The 13,866-nt window shown below is 35.5% G+C and overlaps 1 protein-coding gene across 3 annotated transcripts; it reads right to left on the bottom strand.

The window, feature by feature from the left end:
* Positions 1-388: 388 nt before the first annotated feature.
* Positions 389-13,662, bottom strand: LOC131066250 (endo-1,4-beta-xylanase 3). Of its 3 annotated transcripts, none has more exons than XM_058000970.2 (9): positions 13,360-13,662; positions 11,481-11,839; positions 10,835-10,988; positions 7,627-7,988; positions 7,333-7,534; positions 6,863-7,209; positions 6,481-6,658; positions 4,259-4,795; positions 389-1,802 (listed from the first exon to the last, which is right to left on the bottom strand). In XM_058000970.2, exons 2-9 carry the CDS (start codon positions 11,816-11,818, stop codon positions 687-689), a joined length of 3,234 nt encoding a protein of 1,077 aa, XP_057856953.1. In that variant the 5' UTR covers positions 11,819-11,839; positions 13,360-13,662; the 3' UTR covers positions 389-686. The 3 variants fall into 3 exon arrangements, with proteins under 3 accessions (XP_057856953.1, XP_057856956.1, XP_057856955.1); XM_058000973.2 differs by having other exon boundaries at positions 7,627-7,976; positions 13,360-13,661; XM_058000972.2 differs by lacking the exon at positions 13,360-13,662 and adding an exon at positions 12,452-13,266.
* Between the last annotated feature and the right edge of the window lie 204 nt (positions 13,663-13,866).

Genomic DNA, 13,866 nt, shown 5'->3' with positions numbered 1-13,866 from the left:
GTGTATTTAAAATATCTGAGCTGGTCTACATTCAATCGCACTCTTCCATATGAAGAACCCAATCTCTATATGAAGAATCCACTCCCTAGACAGTTCAATTTTATGCCCTTAAATTAGTATCCAACAAAATTGTATCCATTTTTTTAAGAATAAGCTACAGTCCAAGCAATGACAAGTTCAATATATATTGAAAACTAGAAACAACAGGCATTGGTTAAGTAGTTTGGCAGAGATGACTGGCAGTTTAAAAGGTTTTATTGCATATCACAAATTTATATGTGGGTTTGAGCCACTTTCGTTCTACATAAAAATGGCATAAGCTATATGCTTTAATTAGTAGATGAAAATCTCTACCATGCCACTACCAATAATCACAGACAATTATCAGTTGTATGCAAACATAGGCCATGATGAGAATGATTTATTGCTTTTTTATGTATCTGAAATGTGTGACTTACAGAGAAACAAACAGTACAATGAGATTGTTCACCAAAGAGGCCATGATGAGTTTGAACTTATAGTTGCATAGATTGTAAGAACTTTAGTAGTCCAATCCTTTATTGTGGCAAGCAAGCTTTTATTGCAGCAAGCTATAAGGAACGATGCATGACAGGTCGGTTAAGAAAATGAAGAAAACTATGGTGTTGAATTTCTCTAGGATAAGGAGAGAAGTAGAAGATACGTGTTCAAAAACAAATCTCTATCACCAAAGGAGTATCACCTTTATCAACAACAAACTTGTGTTTTACTTTTTTTGAAAGCGATGAAACTTCCACTTCATATGCCCCATAGAAGCCTCGAAATTGAAATTGATTTTGATGATCTGTGAAACCCTCTAACTTTGTAGTCCACTCTTTCTTGAGGGCACGAAATCTCTTTCCTGTTTCATTGATGGTCCCATCTGCGTCAACTAGGTGTGCTTGCTGTGTAGCCATAGCTAGTTCCCAAAAACCCCAATGCAAAACACCTTCAACATCTGGATGTGCAAAAGCTTCACGAAGAACAACTTCCAAGTCATCTGCTCTAACAAATTCATTAACCGAATGAACATCTACCTCTGTAAACCAGATAGGAAGGCCTAGAACACTCAATTTATTCAAAGCAGAAGATATAATGGAGCCAACAGGATAAGAAGAATGACCCTGTATTCCTATCCCCCCAACTGGTGCACCTTGTGTCTGGAGATACACAATATGATCAATATACTTCTCTGGAGAAGATCTGGCATCACGACCATCTTCCACATGGTACTCATTGACAAACAAAGTTGCTGATGGATCCAATTCATGAACCATTTTAAACATAGAAGCCCAGATTTGCTTTCCCAGCCTATCTTGGTAGAATGAATTATGCAACATCTCATTGTTTACATCAAAATGTTGAAATCTACCAGAATACCTAGAAAGCAGACTAACAATGCGATCTTTTATTGCTGCTTGTAGCTGTTCCTTATTTAATGTTCTAACCCATTGTGGTACAGCATATTGATCTTCCCAGAATATGCAGTGTCCTCTAATTTGGATACCGTGGCACTTGCAGAGGTCAGTGAGATCATCTGCATCCCGATAATTGTGCTGCCCCTTCTGTGGCTCAGTCCATGGCCATTTCATTTCATTTTCAAAAACAGCCCAGTTAAAGTTCTTCACAAAAAAGGCAACATAGTCTTCATTATCAATGCTGCTTCTGTTTATGCAGGTCCCCAAAGCAAAACTATTGGAGGTCTGCTTGACTTTGACACACAAACCTGGGCACTTTTTCACTTCTTGTCCTGATATTTTGAGTATCACATCACGCATACGTAGCTGCAAGAAAATCTAAATTAGTCAACAAATGATGGTTCCAAAATCCAATTCCAGGTTAAGTCCCTCTCGGTTTTCAATTCATCTATACAGCTTTGTACTATATTTGTTAAAACATTATCTTGGTTTTTCTTCTTGATTGACAAATATTAAATGGCCTGTTTCCACAGATCTATGAGACAAAAAATAAAATTAACTTCAACAAGGCCTTGTGTAAGGACATCTATAGAGGACAATCACAGTAGTGAATAAATTTATGCATTTCAAGTGTAAGTAAATTTGGGAAGGATATTTCTTGAGAAAAGTCATTCAAGAGATATTGAGTTATGGTATTCGGAACATACAATTTTTTTTAAGACCATGGTGATGAGATAATGGTGTACTGGAGATAGGCTTAAAAGAACATTCAAGAGGTATTTGAATTAAGGTATCTGGAACATACAAAAATTTTGAGACCATTGTTAGGAGACAAAGGTGTAAAGAAGATATGCTCAAAAGCTTGCATATACAAAATTTAAAGTTTTTAATTTAAGAAACAGCTTCATTGAAAAGTGCATTTAAATGGTACAAGCAAAAAACTTTAAGATTTATGGATCTTTCAAATTTTGATTACCTAATTTGAGTGTTTTGGAATCTAAAAGAATTCATTTTGTTTTAATAAAACCCACAATCAACAGTATCACCAAAGTTTTTGATAAATGAGCGTGTACTTTCTATCTATGCTTACAATGTAAGATAAGAGGCATTCTCACAAAGAAATAAGAGAGTATAATAGGCATAGACATTATGCATATATGTATTCCTCTGAGAAGTTTGGGTGCATATATTTGAATGTGATGCATTTTCCCAAATGCATTGTCCAAACTAAAGAACTCCTATTATGTTTCTGGTTATATGCATTCATCAGGTATGACATCTTAACCATATCTTCTTTGTTTTGTTCTTTATTCTAAAGCAACCTAAATGATTGCAATAGTAGTGATTTACTCATTTATATTATCAACCTGCGATACTTACAGTATCAATTACTCTGGAATGAGACGAGCTTTAGACCATGGAAATTATAGTAAGTTCTGCCTTAACATTTGTGAAACTTGATAAAAGGAGGGACCTCTTTCATGTTTGATTTGTATCGAAGCTTACAAAGAGTTTTATCATGGAGGTAGAAATAAAGCTTGCAATCTAAACATTTTGGATTACTGCTATACCATGAAGTCTGGGATTTCCCGAGGAGGCTTGACGACCAAACTATATAATTTTTCAGATGGATCCTAGAGTTAACAGTTTCAGTTTCTGCACCTACATGTAATCAATGATAATAAAGAGGATAATTTAATAAAATCTTGTAGATAAATTATAAATATTATATCTTCCGACATTTCAGTAAATTGTAAATTAGAAATATATTATATGAATGCAAGTTAGGACATTGGCAAGGAACGCCATATTGAACTATGGATTTACTATGCGCCTTTTATTCCGAAGAATAGTCACTAGGAGATGTGGGCATGGACACTAGGACAGGAATGCCATTTTTAGAATCAGGATATGTGATACATGATACACACACACACACATAACCATCAAAATTTTGATAAAATTAAAATGAACCATTACAAACATTGATTGTCATAAAAGCATATTTGGCATGGTGTTGTTTGTCCCAATCGTTCTCTACCATAATAATAATCTTTGATAAACTACTGTCTAATAGCTAACCCTGAAACATTTTTTAATCTTACTATGTTTTATTTCATTTTATTAAAAATATTGCTAACATGTTTGATGTCCTCCAAATTTCTTACCAATTTAGTTGTTTGAGTGGAGTTTTTTTTTTTTCATTGTTTATAATTTAAGTCATTCCGTTAACTTTTTATTTTTATTTGCTATAGTATTGCTTTTTTTTCTATTGGGGCATTTTGTGGGATGCTCCTTCCGGCTAGAAACATCTCCCACATTGTGTTCTGCAGATCTCCCAGTCTCTGAGACCTGTACTACTGAATTATTTGATTTCTATAAGAAGGAAAAGAAGCTAAAACTCTTGCAATATGCTCAGTTATAAATGATTGGTGTGGATGTATTAAAATTGTCTATTGCATTGCTAGACAAGATCAATATTATTGCACATAGCTTTTGGTAATAGCAGTGTGAATTTATTTGACGTTTCGGATCAAACTGCATGATCCATCAACTATTTAAAATTTTGTTCTCGTCTTGCGCTCTTCTTCTTAGTAATTGATCATGTAGTTTGATCCAAAATGTCAAATAAACTCACACAGCTATTATCAGAAGCTTTGTACAATAACATTATGGACGGCAGAAATCATGTCTACAAAGAACAATATCTTAGAAAAATATGCGCTATTATGGCCAATGTTATCTGTTTCATTCACACATTTAAATAGTCAAACATGATGTACAATGTATTATTTCTCTTGTTTGTAGGGCTTAGGTCATACCTTCTGAGTTTGTTTCTTGAGATGCTCAAAACGTGCTTTTCCATCAACAGCAAATATCTGCAGCCCAGCTACCATTAAATCAACCCCAGGTGAAGGACCCTGCACATAAAGCATTACATTTGATGGCTTTTTCTCTAACCTAAATGACCCTGCAACCTCTCTCCACTCATGCACATCAGCTTCCATTTCACCTCCAGTAACCCACTGATTGTCAACACTAAGTGCAACATTGACGTTCTGTGACCCAGTTCCACCAGAGCCTACACGAACCCAGGCGGACACTTGATATGTTATAAACAACTTTAGTTTCTCTGTTATTATTTGTGCGGGTCCCTGCCAGTTTTGACTCCGATTTGTGACAAGAATATAGCGACCACTGAGAGATTGCTGCCATCCAAGTGATTCACCTGCTGCTGGAGGCAATATATTAGGTGAACCAGTGGCTACTTTAAGAGAGCATGGACCTAGAGGAAACCACCCTTTCAGATCATCAAAAAGATTGATATTCTCCACAATGTTCAGCCCATAACCAGGATTCTGCAAATTATTGAGTCGAATCATGATATGAATGGCATACAAAAAAGAGACACAAAAGCACTTCTAGATTTAACAGCCTACAATGGATTAAATGTGACATTTCAGGACCAAATAGAGCACCATCAAGCATTGACATTAAATACTCTAACTGCTTGTTCAACACACAAATTAGGAAATAAACGCTTTTTAAAAAAAGGCAATGATAAAAAATACCTTAGGTTGTATACATTAGAAAAATGTTATCTGTAGTCTTAATCTTGAACTAAAAGCGTTATTTGAAAAGGAAGACAAAGCAAGGATCTTGGGTCGCATACAAAACAGTATTATATGAGCTCTTCCAATCATTGTATCAAGTTATCAACTATATCTTACCAGCATATAAGAAACAGGAACTGTGAAGTCAATTTAGCTATTTCTATGATCCTTGGCCTCCATCCACTTAAAACCTACTCACAATGATTTTTCTTTTGGGAGTTGCCATTGTATAAAATCAAAATCAAAATTTTCATTCTCCTCTAAGCCTCTTCTTTTTGTCGAGCAAAATGTTAATGAGCAAAGGCATATGGTCAAAATTATTTAGTTTGAAAATTTTCGCTGGATGAAAACATCGCGCTTGGTTGATCCGTATAGGATAAGAAAAAACAGTTTATTAGAGGAATAACTTTCAGAAGTCACAGTTCTCATAAATGAGCTGGAAAATATGGCAGAGCAAATTGCCAGTTCCCAACAGGGGCCAATTTCGTAACTCCTAGCTGTCTGAAAGTGGTAGTTTTGTCCCAACACCAGCAGATGGAATTTGAAGCAAGCATTTTGATGTTTCTCCTTCCAGTTCCATTTTTTGGACCACCTAGTGCACTAGGACATCCCAACACTTATATACGGACAAGAGGGAGTCAGATTGTATCAGAGAGGTGGATTTGAGTGTTGTAGGACATTGAGAAGTAGAATTCCAATTGTAACTCATGCCACCATAAGCTTACAGTGTGTATGTAACCAAGTGGAACAAGGGACAGGTCGTATTCCACAGTATTATACATACATCTCATTGTACTTGTCTAACTTCTAATAATAATTCGGTATCAGTGCAATTGCCACTACCAAAGCTGGTTTTACCCTTTCAGGGATTTCCAAAACTAAAAATATTCCCATATGTCCCCACGGCATTTCCTATTTTCTGCAACATGTTTCAGAAACATTTCAAAGCTTTGAAGTTTTTTGGAGACATCCCCTGCTGTCCTGCCTACCCAAAACACCATTGGGGATGGGGACCGACGTTTGAGGACCAGGGATGCATTTCTGTGGAACACAGCTGAAATTCATTGTGCTTACACCAGATACAGTTCTTTTTTCTTGACCATGACATATTATGACCAATTTGTTTGTGGTTTACCATACTACACAACAAAATGACCGAATTTCATTTTTCTCTGAAGACACTTTTTAGAAGCTCTACTTAAAACAGATAATTATGAGAGGCATAGGGAATATAATTTCCATAATGTTTTTCATTGCTTCCACTTCATTTCTTTCAACCGACACAACTATCCCTGCGAACAAAGTTAAGAGATCGAACATTACAGTGAATAGTAAGTACACTGAAGACTGGTAATCTAGAAGATTAATAAAAATATTGTGTTGCTATGTTAAAAAAAACATCCTCTGACATGAATAGTAAGTGAGCTGACCTGAATTATAGGACGAGGTGAAGGGGGGATTTTTTTTGCAGGGTTGATGAAGAAACTGTCAACAAGAATATCAATGCCAGCGGGTGGCCCTTCTAGAAAAGCTACAGCTTTGGCAGGTTCAGGGTTTAGAAGGAACCTTCCCTGCAATTGTACCCATTCCTTTACCGATGCCTGCACTCTAAAATAGCAAGAACAAGAACATTCTGTGTTATTCATATTCAGGTCAAGCCATGTACAAGATGAATCAATATGTCAAGAGTCACAGAAAGAAATAAGTCCATCTATATGGAAAGAAAGGGATGTTGGAACCATTTGATACAAATATTTTTCTTTGGAATTGAATGCTAATTTGTTTGCATGCATAATAAAGTACAGAACTCACTTTCCCATTGTAATATATTGCTCACGTAGGTCTGCAGTTTGTACCCATAGAGTGGCTCGTACTTCTGCAGATTGAACACTGCCAGTAATCCGAACATATGCTGATACTTCTAAAACAGACTTACTTTCAACACGGCCACTTATGTCTTGCTGAATTCCATTCCAAGTTTGTGTTCGCTCTGTTGCAGAAGCATAATGTTTCCCCCCTGATGGAAGATGTTCATCTTTTGCCACATCACGAAGCACAATCTTACAGCTTCTTCCAGTCCAGTGATTAAGCCCATCGTCAAACAAAGGATTCTGTATAATGCTACAATGCTCATTGTTGAATCTGTTATTGATTTCTCCCTTTAAGGATAGACAAAGTCAAATCATTTGCTCATTTTAGTCTTGGATACAGCACTAAGCTCAATATAGCCAGTTATTACTAAGAAAAAATTCAAGACTTCAAGATCTCGGTATACTAGTTACCTTCAAAAACCTATCAGAACCCATGCAGTCTTGCATTGAAGTTAAAAGGGAATTTGTTAAAGCTGGAAATATCTCTACACTTTTGATTAGAAGGTTGAACCCAGCTGGAGGTCCTTCCAAGTAACATACAGTTTTACCAGGAATAATTTTCAAAGAAAATGTTCCCTCCAATTTCTCCCACTTCTCAACAGAAGCTTTGACTCTACAGGCAAGCAATTGCATCACCAACATGTTAGGGAGAAAGTGAGATGTGCGTCACAAAATTAGAGGGTGCTAAGTATAAATTATATATACCTTGCAATTGACAAAAATTTTGGAGATGCATCCTTGTTTTCCAGCTTAAGTGTTGCCTGTACAGAATGCGCTGATTGTGGTGGACCTTCTAATCGGACATATGCTAGTACATGGTATTGCACATTCGGCATAATCCTTCCAGTAATATCTTGTTCTAATCCTTGCCAAGAATCTCTTCGATTAGATACAACTGCATATAGATTTGGTTCTACTTTAGAATCCTCAGAATAATCTGAATAAATTGAACCATTACATGAATTGGCAAACCATCCATGGAGCCCCATATTAAATTTTGGGTTCACAATTATATTTTCCACTGCACCAGGCATTCTCCTTTTGCCAGCTTCATCCTGTAACAATTCCTAAAATATCCATCGTCAATTACTATCAACATAGAATTTGTTAATGACTAATAACAAACTCTAATACATATATATTATGGTATATGAGAAGAAAACAAGTGCAAACAAATGGAAAATCGAAAAATGGCTCCAAAGAATACATGATCATAGTTCTGACTTAACCCAGAACTTTTACTTCCACGTACAAGCCTTCATACTATATAAGAGAAAGTTGAAACACAAACATGGCTATAACGGTGGTAAACTGTAGTTCATGACATTCTGGTTCTTACATCCATCTTCACCAAATGTTATTTTTTCCTCCAGTGTAAGGAAATCAATCTCCAAATATTTAATCAATTTACATCCTGTATGATATTTTCATTAAACAATGCACTTCCTTATTTGTCCTCCAACAACCAAAAAAATTACCAGTGCATAATCCTTTTCAATGAAATAAATTCAGAAAGAAGGCAAACGGGCAGTTTTGGCATATTTCATATCAAATTCTCCCGCAAAGTCAAATTGTACACATAATAAACTGGAATTCTTTTTCAGAAGCCAAAATTTTGTGAAATAAAGGTTTTCATTTTTTAGTTAAATATTAAGAAAAATCAAGAATTTCCTATAGCATTAGATGCATGCTTGCTATGAATTTACCAAAATCAGGACAATCAATGGGTAACTACTTTGGAATTGTTAGATCTGTTGAAAACAACATAGCATTTTTTATCTATTCCAGAAAATCTTCTGGAGGGTTCCAATGATGCAAGAATTGTTCATAGACAAATATATTTTCTGTGTCTAGGAAAACGATAGCATGTTTCACAACCCAGATAAATTTGACTGCCAATACTAAAAAAAGAAAGCTTTGTTCATCTTCAGTGGATGCAAAGTTACCAGCAATAGTCCTCTTAATCAGATTGATATCCCTCTCGATGTATGACTTACAGGTAATCTACTGTTTGGCTTGCTTTATATGACAATCTTTGTTTCCATCTGTATTTCAATTAGTTTCAGATATGAAATTTCTTCTCAGGTCTACTTAGCTTCTGTTTTGTTGGATTATACTCAATCCATTGTACTGTGCACATGCAAACAATAAATAGCATCCATTGTTTCTGGACAGTAGAACTAAAATGTTGAATTCAGTACCCTCGAAACAATATTTTCTTGGAAGCCCTTCTAGTTGTGGCTGCTTTTATAAAAATTCGACAGAAGCCAACTTCTCACTTGAGTCTTGATTATATCTGTACTCCCTCTGTGTATAATGCTATTTAATAACTAATGTAGGTTATTGTCAGTGCTGGGATAGATTCCCATTAAACATGAAAAAAGGTTGCATTTATAGTTCATGCATATTTTTACTTGGGATTTTGGAGGGACCATAGAGTCCTCTGCATCCTCTTTTTAAGTATCAAGTTAGAAGTTTAGAACTGAATTGAATCATCATTGTCCTTTTATATCATGCTTGAATCACTCAAATGATGTGCCTTCTGTTTATGAATGTTGATTGAGAACTAATCCCACAATAGAGCATTGTCAAGAACTAAAGAACTTTCAACTGAGGCTTTGCATATCTGGAAACAAAAATTGGTTTGGAGGTTCAGGGTGTCCACATTTTTGGAAACAAACAACTGATTGAATAACTAATAGTAAAAATTTGCTCCAGCATTACTTTCTCCATGAGAACTGTCTAATAGGCTTAATGCAGAGCTCAATTATCAAGGCAGGATATAGAATGGAATTTTTTTGGCTATGGTAGAAGATTTGTGAAGGATTTCTTTGCCATTATATTTTTACAAAGCTATCACTAGTGGAATAAACTTACACATCATCAAGCAATGACACCCTTGGCCCAACATCAACATTGATCACTATTTTGAGAAAATCTCCAATAGACATACATCCTTTGCATATATGATTTGAACTCCTAAGCTTTTAGTAGTGCTTTTACATTTTTGATGTCTATAGCTTTAAAAATTGTATCCAGGGATTAAATCACATGCAGCTACAGGTCATGTGATCCTCATCATGGCTGATACTCTGCCAAACAACAGGGTTAAGACTTTGGTCCTTTAAGCCCTCTTTTTAAAACATTGAAAGTACTTACCTGGATCACCAAAATAGATCAATTGGATGGTTTTGAAGAATGAATTAATAATGTGGTAACCAAGGCTTGCATTTTTCCTCATTGAATCTTCAAGACCAAAATAATTTACAACACCAAAATGTTATCAGTGGAGGAAACCCTACCCTAGATGCATACCAGTAAGAGAAGATGGCATGGACAACAAATAGAAAAGATAATTATGCAAAACCATCTCATGTAACACAATATAAAATAGAAATACAGGAACAATCTCAAAATTGTCAATGTGTGGGATCCTGGTCAAAAAATGAATTTTTGTAGCCCGAAGAAAGCTGCTATATTCATAGCAGCTTCCCTTCTCCTATTTCTCTTATTCTCCATAATAGCATGCTTGTTGTCAATAGAAAATATCGAGCACATTAAGCCTAATACACAATCAGTCACTGCTAGGGGACCAGGATGTTTCATGATCAAACATACAAACCTGTTGATAGCACACAAAATGGTTGCAGATTCTACACAGTCTAGATCAATCATATAGCATGGTAAAGAATTACTTTACTAAAAAAACACATTTTCCCTCATCAAAAGTTATGTTTCATTTAAATCAAAGCATTTGAGCACATATTTATAAACACAAATGGTACTTTCTAATGACTTGTGGACTTCTTCCAGATTCAACATAAAGAAAAATTCACATGGTATAGTTGAGTTTGAAAACTAAACCATACAATTGAACTAAACAATAAAGATGATTGTGAAAGCTAACACTAACCTTAGCCTTAGTTGCGGAAAATACATGGACTCTGTCAATCAGAAGATCAATACCAGGCAAAGGCCCTTCCATATAGAATATAACCTGGTTTGGAATGCTCTTTAGTGAGAAAGTTCCTTCAAGTTTTTCCCATCTTTCCTTTGAAGCTGTCGTTCTGCACAGTGAAAAATTTACTTCATGCCCCCTTTGTAGAGACTCAATATTTACATACAGACACAGATTATATCTACCTTGAAATATATATACACATATACATACAGGTATGTGTATGTATGTATGTATACATAGATATGTATGCATGAATACATATATATACCTGTATATATAATTATATATAAAAGGTGACATTACAAGCAAATTCAATCTTCAACCAATCTACTCAGGACACATTTTACTTAAATTAGGAATACAGATAATGCGATTCAGGTGGATTCAAATGCATACTCATACCCAATGAGTAATGTCAAACCTTACGCCTCCCCTGACCAACTTCACTGTTTTGATTTTGGTCTATCATGCTATTTGGAATGCGCAAATTTCTACTTGCAATGTTCATATATTTTTTCTTATTTGGCCAGATTGTGTAAATGGCATTAGTTTCATAATCCAACAAAAATGAGAAGTGCTTATAAACTACAAGTGATACCTTCCAATTGTTAAGAAAGTTGGGGCAGAATTTGGGTCTGCTAGTTTAAGGGTCGCCAATACATTAGCTGTTTTCTGAGTAGATCCCCATATACGAACAAGTGCTGAAACATTATATGTCACATGTGGCAACAATCTTGGAGTGATATCTTGTTCCAAACCCTGCCAGCATTCTGTTCGATTTGATACAACAGCATACTGGCTTCCTGATTCTGCCTTTATTTCTTTAGCATAGCTTAAATTATCAGAGACAAAGACCTTGCAAGAATTTGCATGCCAAGATAGAAGACCATCTGAAAAATCATGATTTATAATAATGTTGGCCTCCACAGTGTCCATGTTCCTTTCCTTTACTCTTTCCTGCGCAGGTAGTGAGAAGAAATGTGGAATCAGGCTTTAAATGTGTAAAAGAGTAGACCATTGGAACTAAACTTGTAGATTTTGAGAGATTCAACTGAACTTTCTTAACAGATAGCAAGCTTAGAATGTTGAGATAAATGTGTGGAATGTTTGTGTTCTTAAAATGAGTAGGATAAATGGAATTGTATGATTACGAAAAGTGCATGCCTGCATTGACAAAATGATTCTAGCTATGTGGAACTTGCGGCCCTCAGAAATACATGTATGATGAAAGTTTGAAATTATCTATAACTGGAGATTAAAATTGCTTTGTTTCGGCAGAAAAAGTACAAGTTTGGTCCATCAAACCATAATTAAGGGCATTAAGGTAGACACAACTCCAAAGTTCTGCTAAACAAACAAGTAGATATCAAAGTACAGCAATCAACATTTCAAGAAAAAGAAGGCAAAATACAAAGAGAATAAAATGTTGTTACATACATGTAGAGAAATGAGAATTATGGAGGAAAACTTTGAAATTTACAAAAAGGCTTTTATCATATGCAAAATAAAAGAGAAAGAAAACAGCGAAGGATGGAGAAAAGTGATGTCATGATCTGATAGAGTTATTACAGGTTCATGAAATTCGGTTCTTTTGCCACAGAATTGTTGACTTTGCTCCTAGCTTGGCAGACAATGCTTTGAATGGGACTGCAAATGAACTGAATTTGTATGCTTCTCATCATAAAAAAGTAAGATTTTTGATCATTCAGGACTACTGTATGAGCAGATGACAGTCGATGTGCTTCTATCAATTCCAGAGAGTTCAAACCATACAGGGTGCACACTGTGGCAGTAGTGGCTTGAGGCTACATGTTGTAACTGGTATGGTAAGACCAAGGAGGGCGGGCAGATTTAAAAATCAAGAGACCCTAGGGTTAAGCAAAAATTTAAAAAAATTAGCCCGCAACAATCCCCGACAAAAATTTGAAAAATTGAGACCAGAGAATTTGGGTAGTGAAAAATCGATTCCCTTGGAAAAAAGTTTGGCTTATTAGTTTTGTTGGTATGCTCCCATTCGCTGCCTTCACACAACCAGTGAGCACCAACAAAGGACTGCTAATCATTTTTATTCAAGGCCTATCAGCCGCATACTGACTGTGAGCAAACAACAAACATAACAAATTCGCTTGAAAATACATAATCATAAAACAGCAAGGGGGTCAATTGGATATGAGCTGAGAGTGCCTCCTGATAAAGGAATGCTTTTATTCAACGTATAACTATGAGTTGTATTGGCCAGGCTAAATGAATGCTTTTACTCGGTGTATTATTCCGACTTGGTAGTGGCTCTGATAAGTAAGCTTAAAATTCAGTTGCTTGCAAAAATCTACAAGTCAATGATAAATTTAGCAATGGTATAAACCTACAATGTTGACAAATGGGTAAACAGTCACATATTTAACAACGTTTTTCTGACAGTTAGCTGCATGACTTGATGTAATTGAAATTGGACAAAGAGAAGGTATGGATACTCTTACCTCTGACTCAAGCACAAAACAAGTAGTTATCAGGTGACCTGCGCTTTCTTTGCAGTTGATTGTGAGGTAGGAAGATGACAGTAGGCCTTCATTGAAATAGAGCAGTGAGTTTGAATTGGTTTTGAATAAGGTGGGAAGTTGGCTTTTGCTTTACTTCCCTTCCTGTTGGGGTGGGGCCTATTGTTAAGACTCGCCAACCATGAAAGCAGAGTATGTGTAAAGGTCTGGTATGCTACTCAATGAAGTTACGTTTTGCTTCATGACATTATCTCCATTTCAATTTTGGAGAAGGTTTTAGGGAGGGTCTTATCTGGATTTGACCCTTGAAATATTAAGTATTTTTCTTTTATAATGAAGAAAGTTGATCGGAATAGTTTAAGACAAGATGATTATGTGATACCTAGGATTCAGATTAATAATAAGAGTAGAATAAAGTGACAAGAGTCGTTATAAAAAAATTTATTATAAAACATATCATTCTTTAATAATAGATATAGGAGTAGTCCA

This window comes from Cryptomeria japonica, chromosome 5 (genome assembly GCF_030272615.1).
Source record: "Cryptomeria japonica chromosome 5, Sugi_1.0, whole genome shotgun sequence".
Classification (NCBI taxonomy): Eukaryota; Viridiplantae; Streptophyta; class Pinopsida; order Cupressales; family Cupressaceae; genus Cryptomeria; species Cryptomeria japonica.
This window is presented reverse-complemented; position numbering and strand designations above follow the sequence as displayed.

Excerpts from the sequence above, each read along its gene's own strand:
- LOC131066250 (XM_058000970.2), bottom strand. The coding sequence starts at position 11,818 with ATGGACACTGTGGAGGCCAACATTATTATAAATCATGATTTTTCAGAT. Across the intron at positions 10,989-11,480 it reads ACTTTCTTAACAATTGGAAG|AACGACAGCTTCAAAGGAAA; the intron begins GTATCACTTGTA and ends TTCACTGTGCAG. Across the intron at positions 7,989-10,834 it reads TTTCCGCAACTAAGGCTAAG|GAATTGTTACAGGATGAAGC; the intron begins GTTAGTGTTAGC and ends TGGATATTTTAG.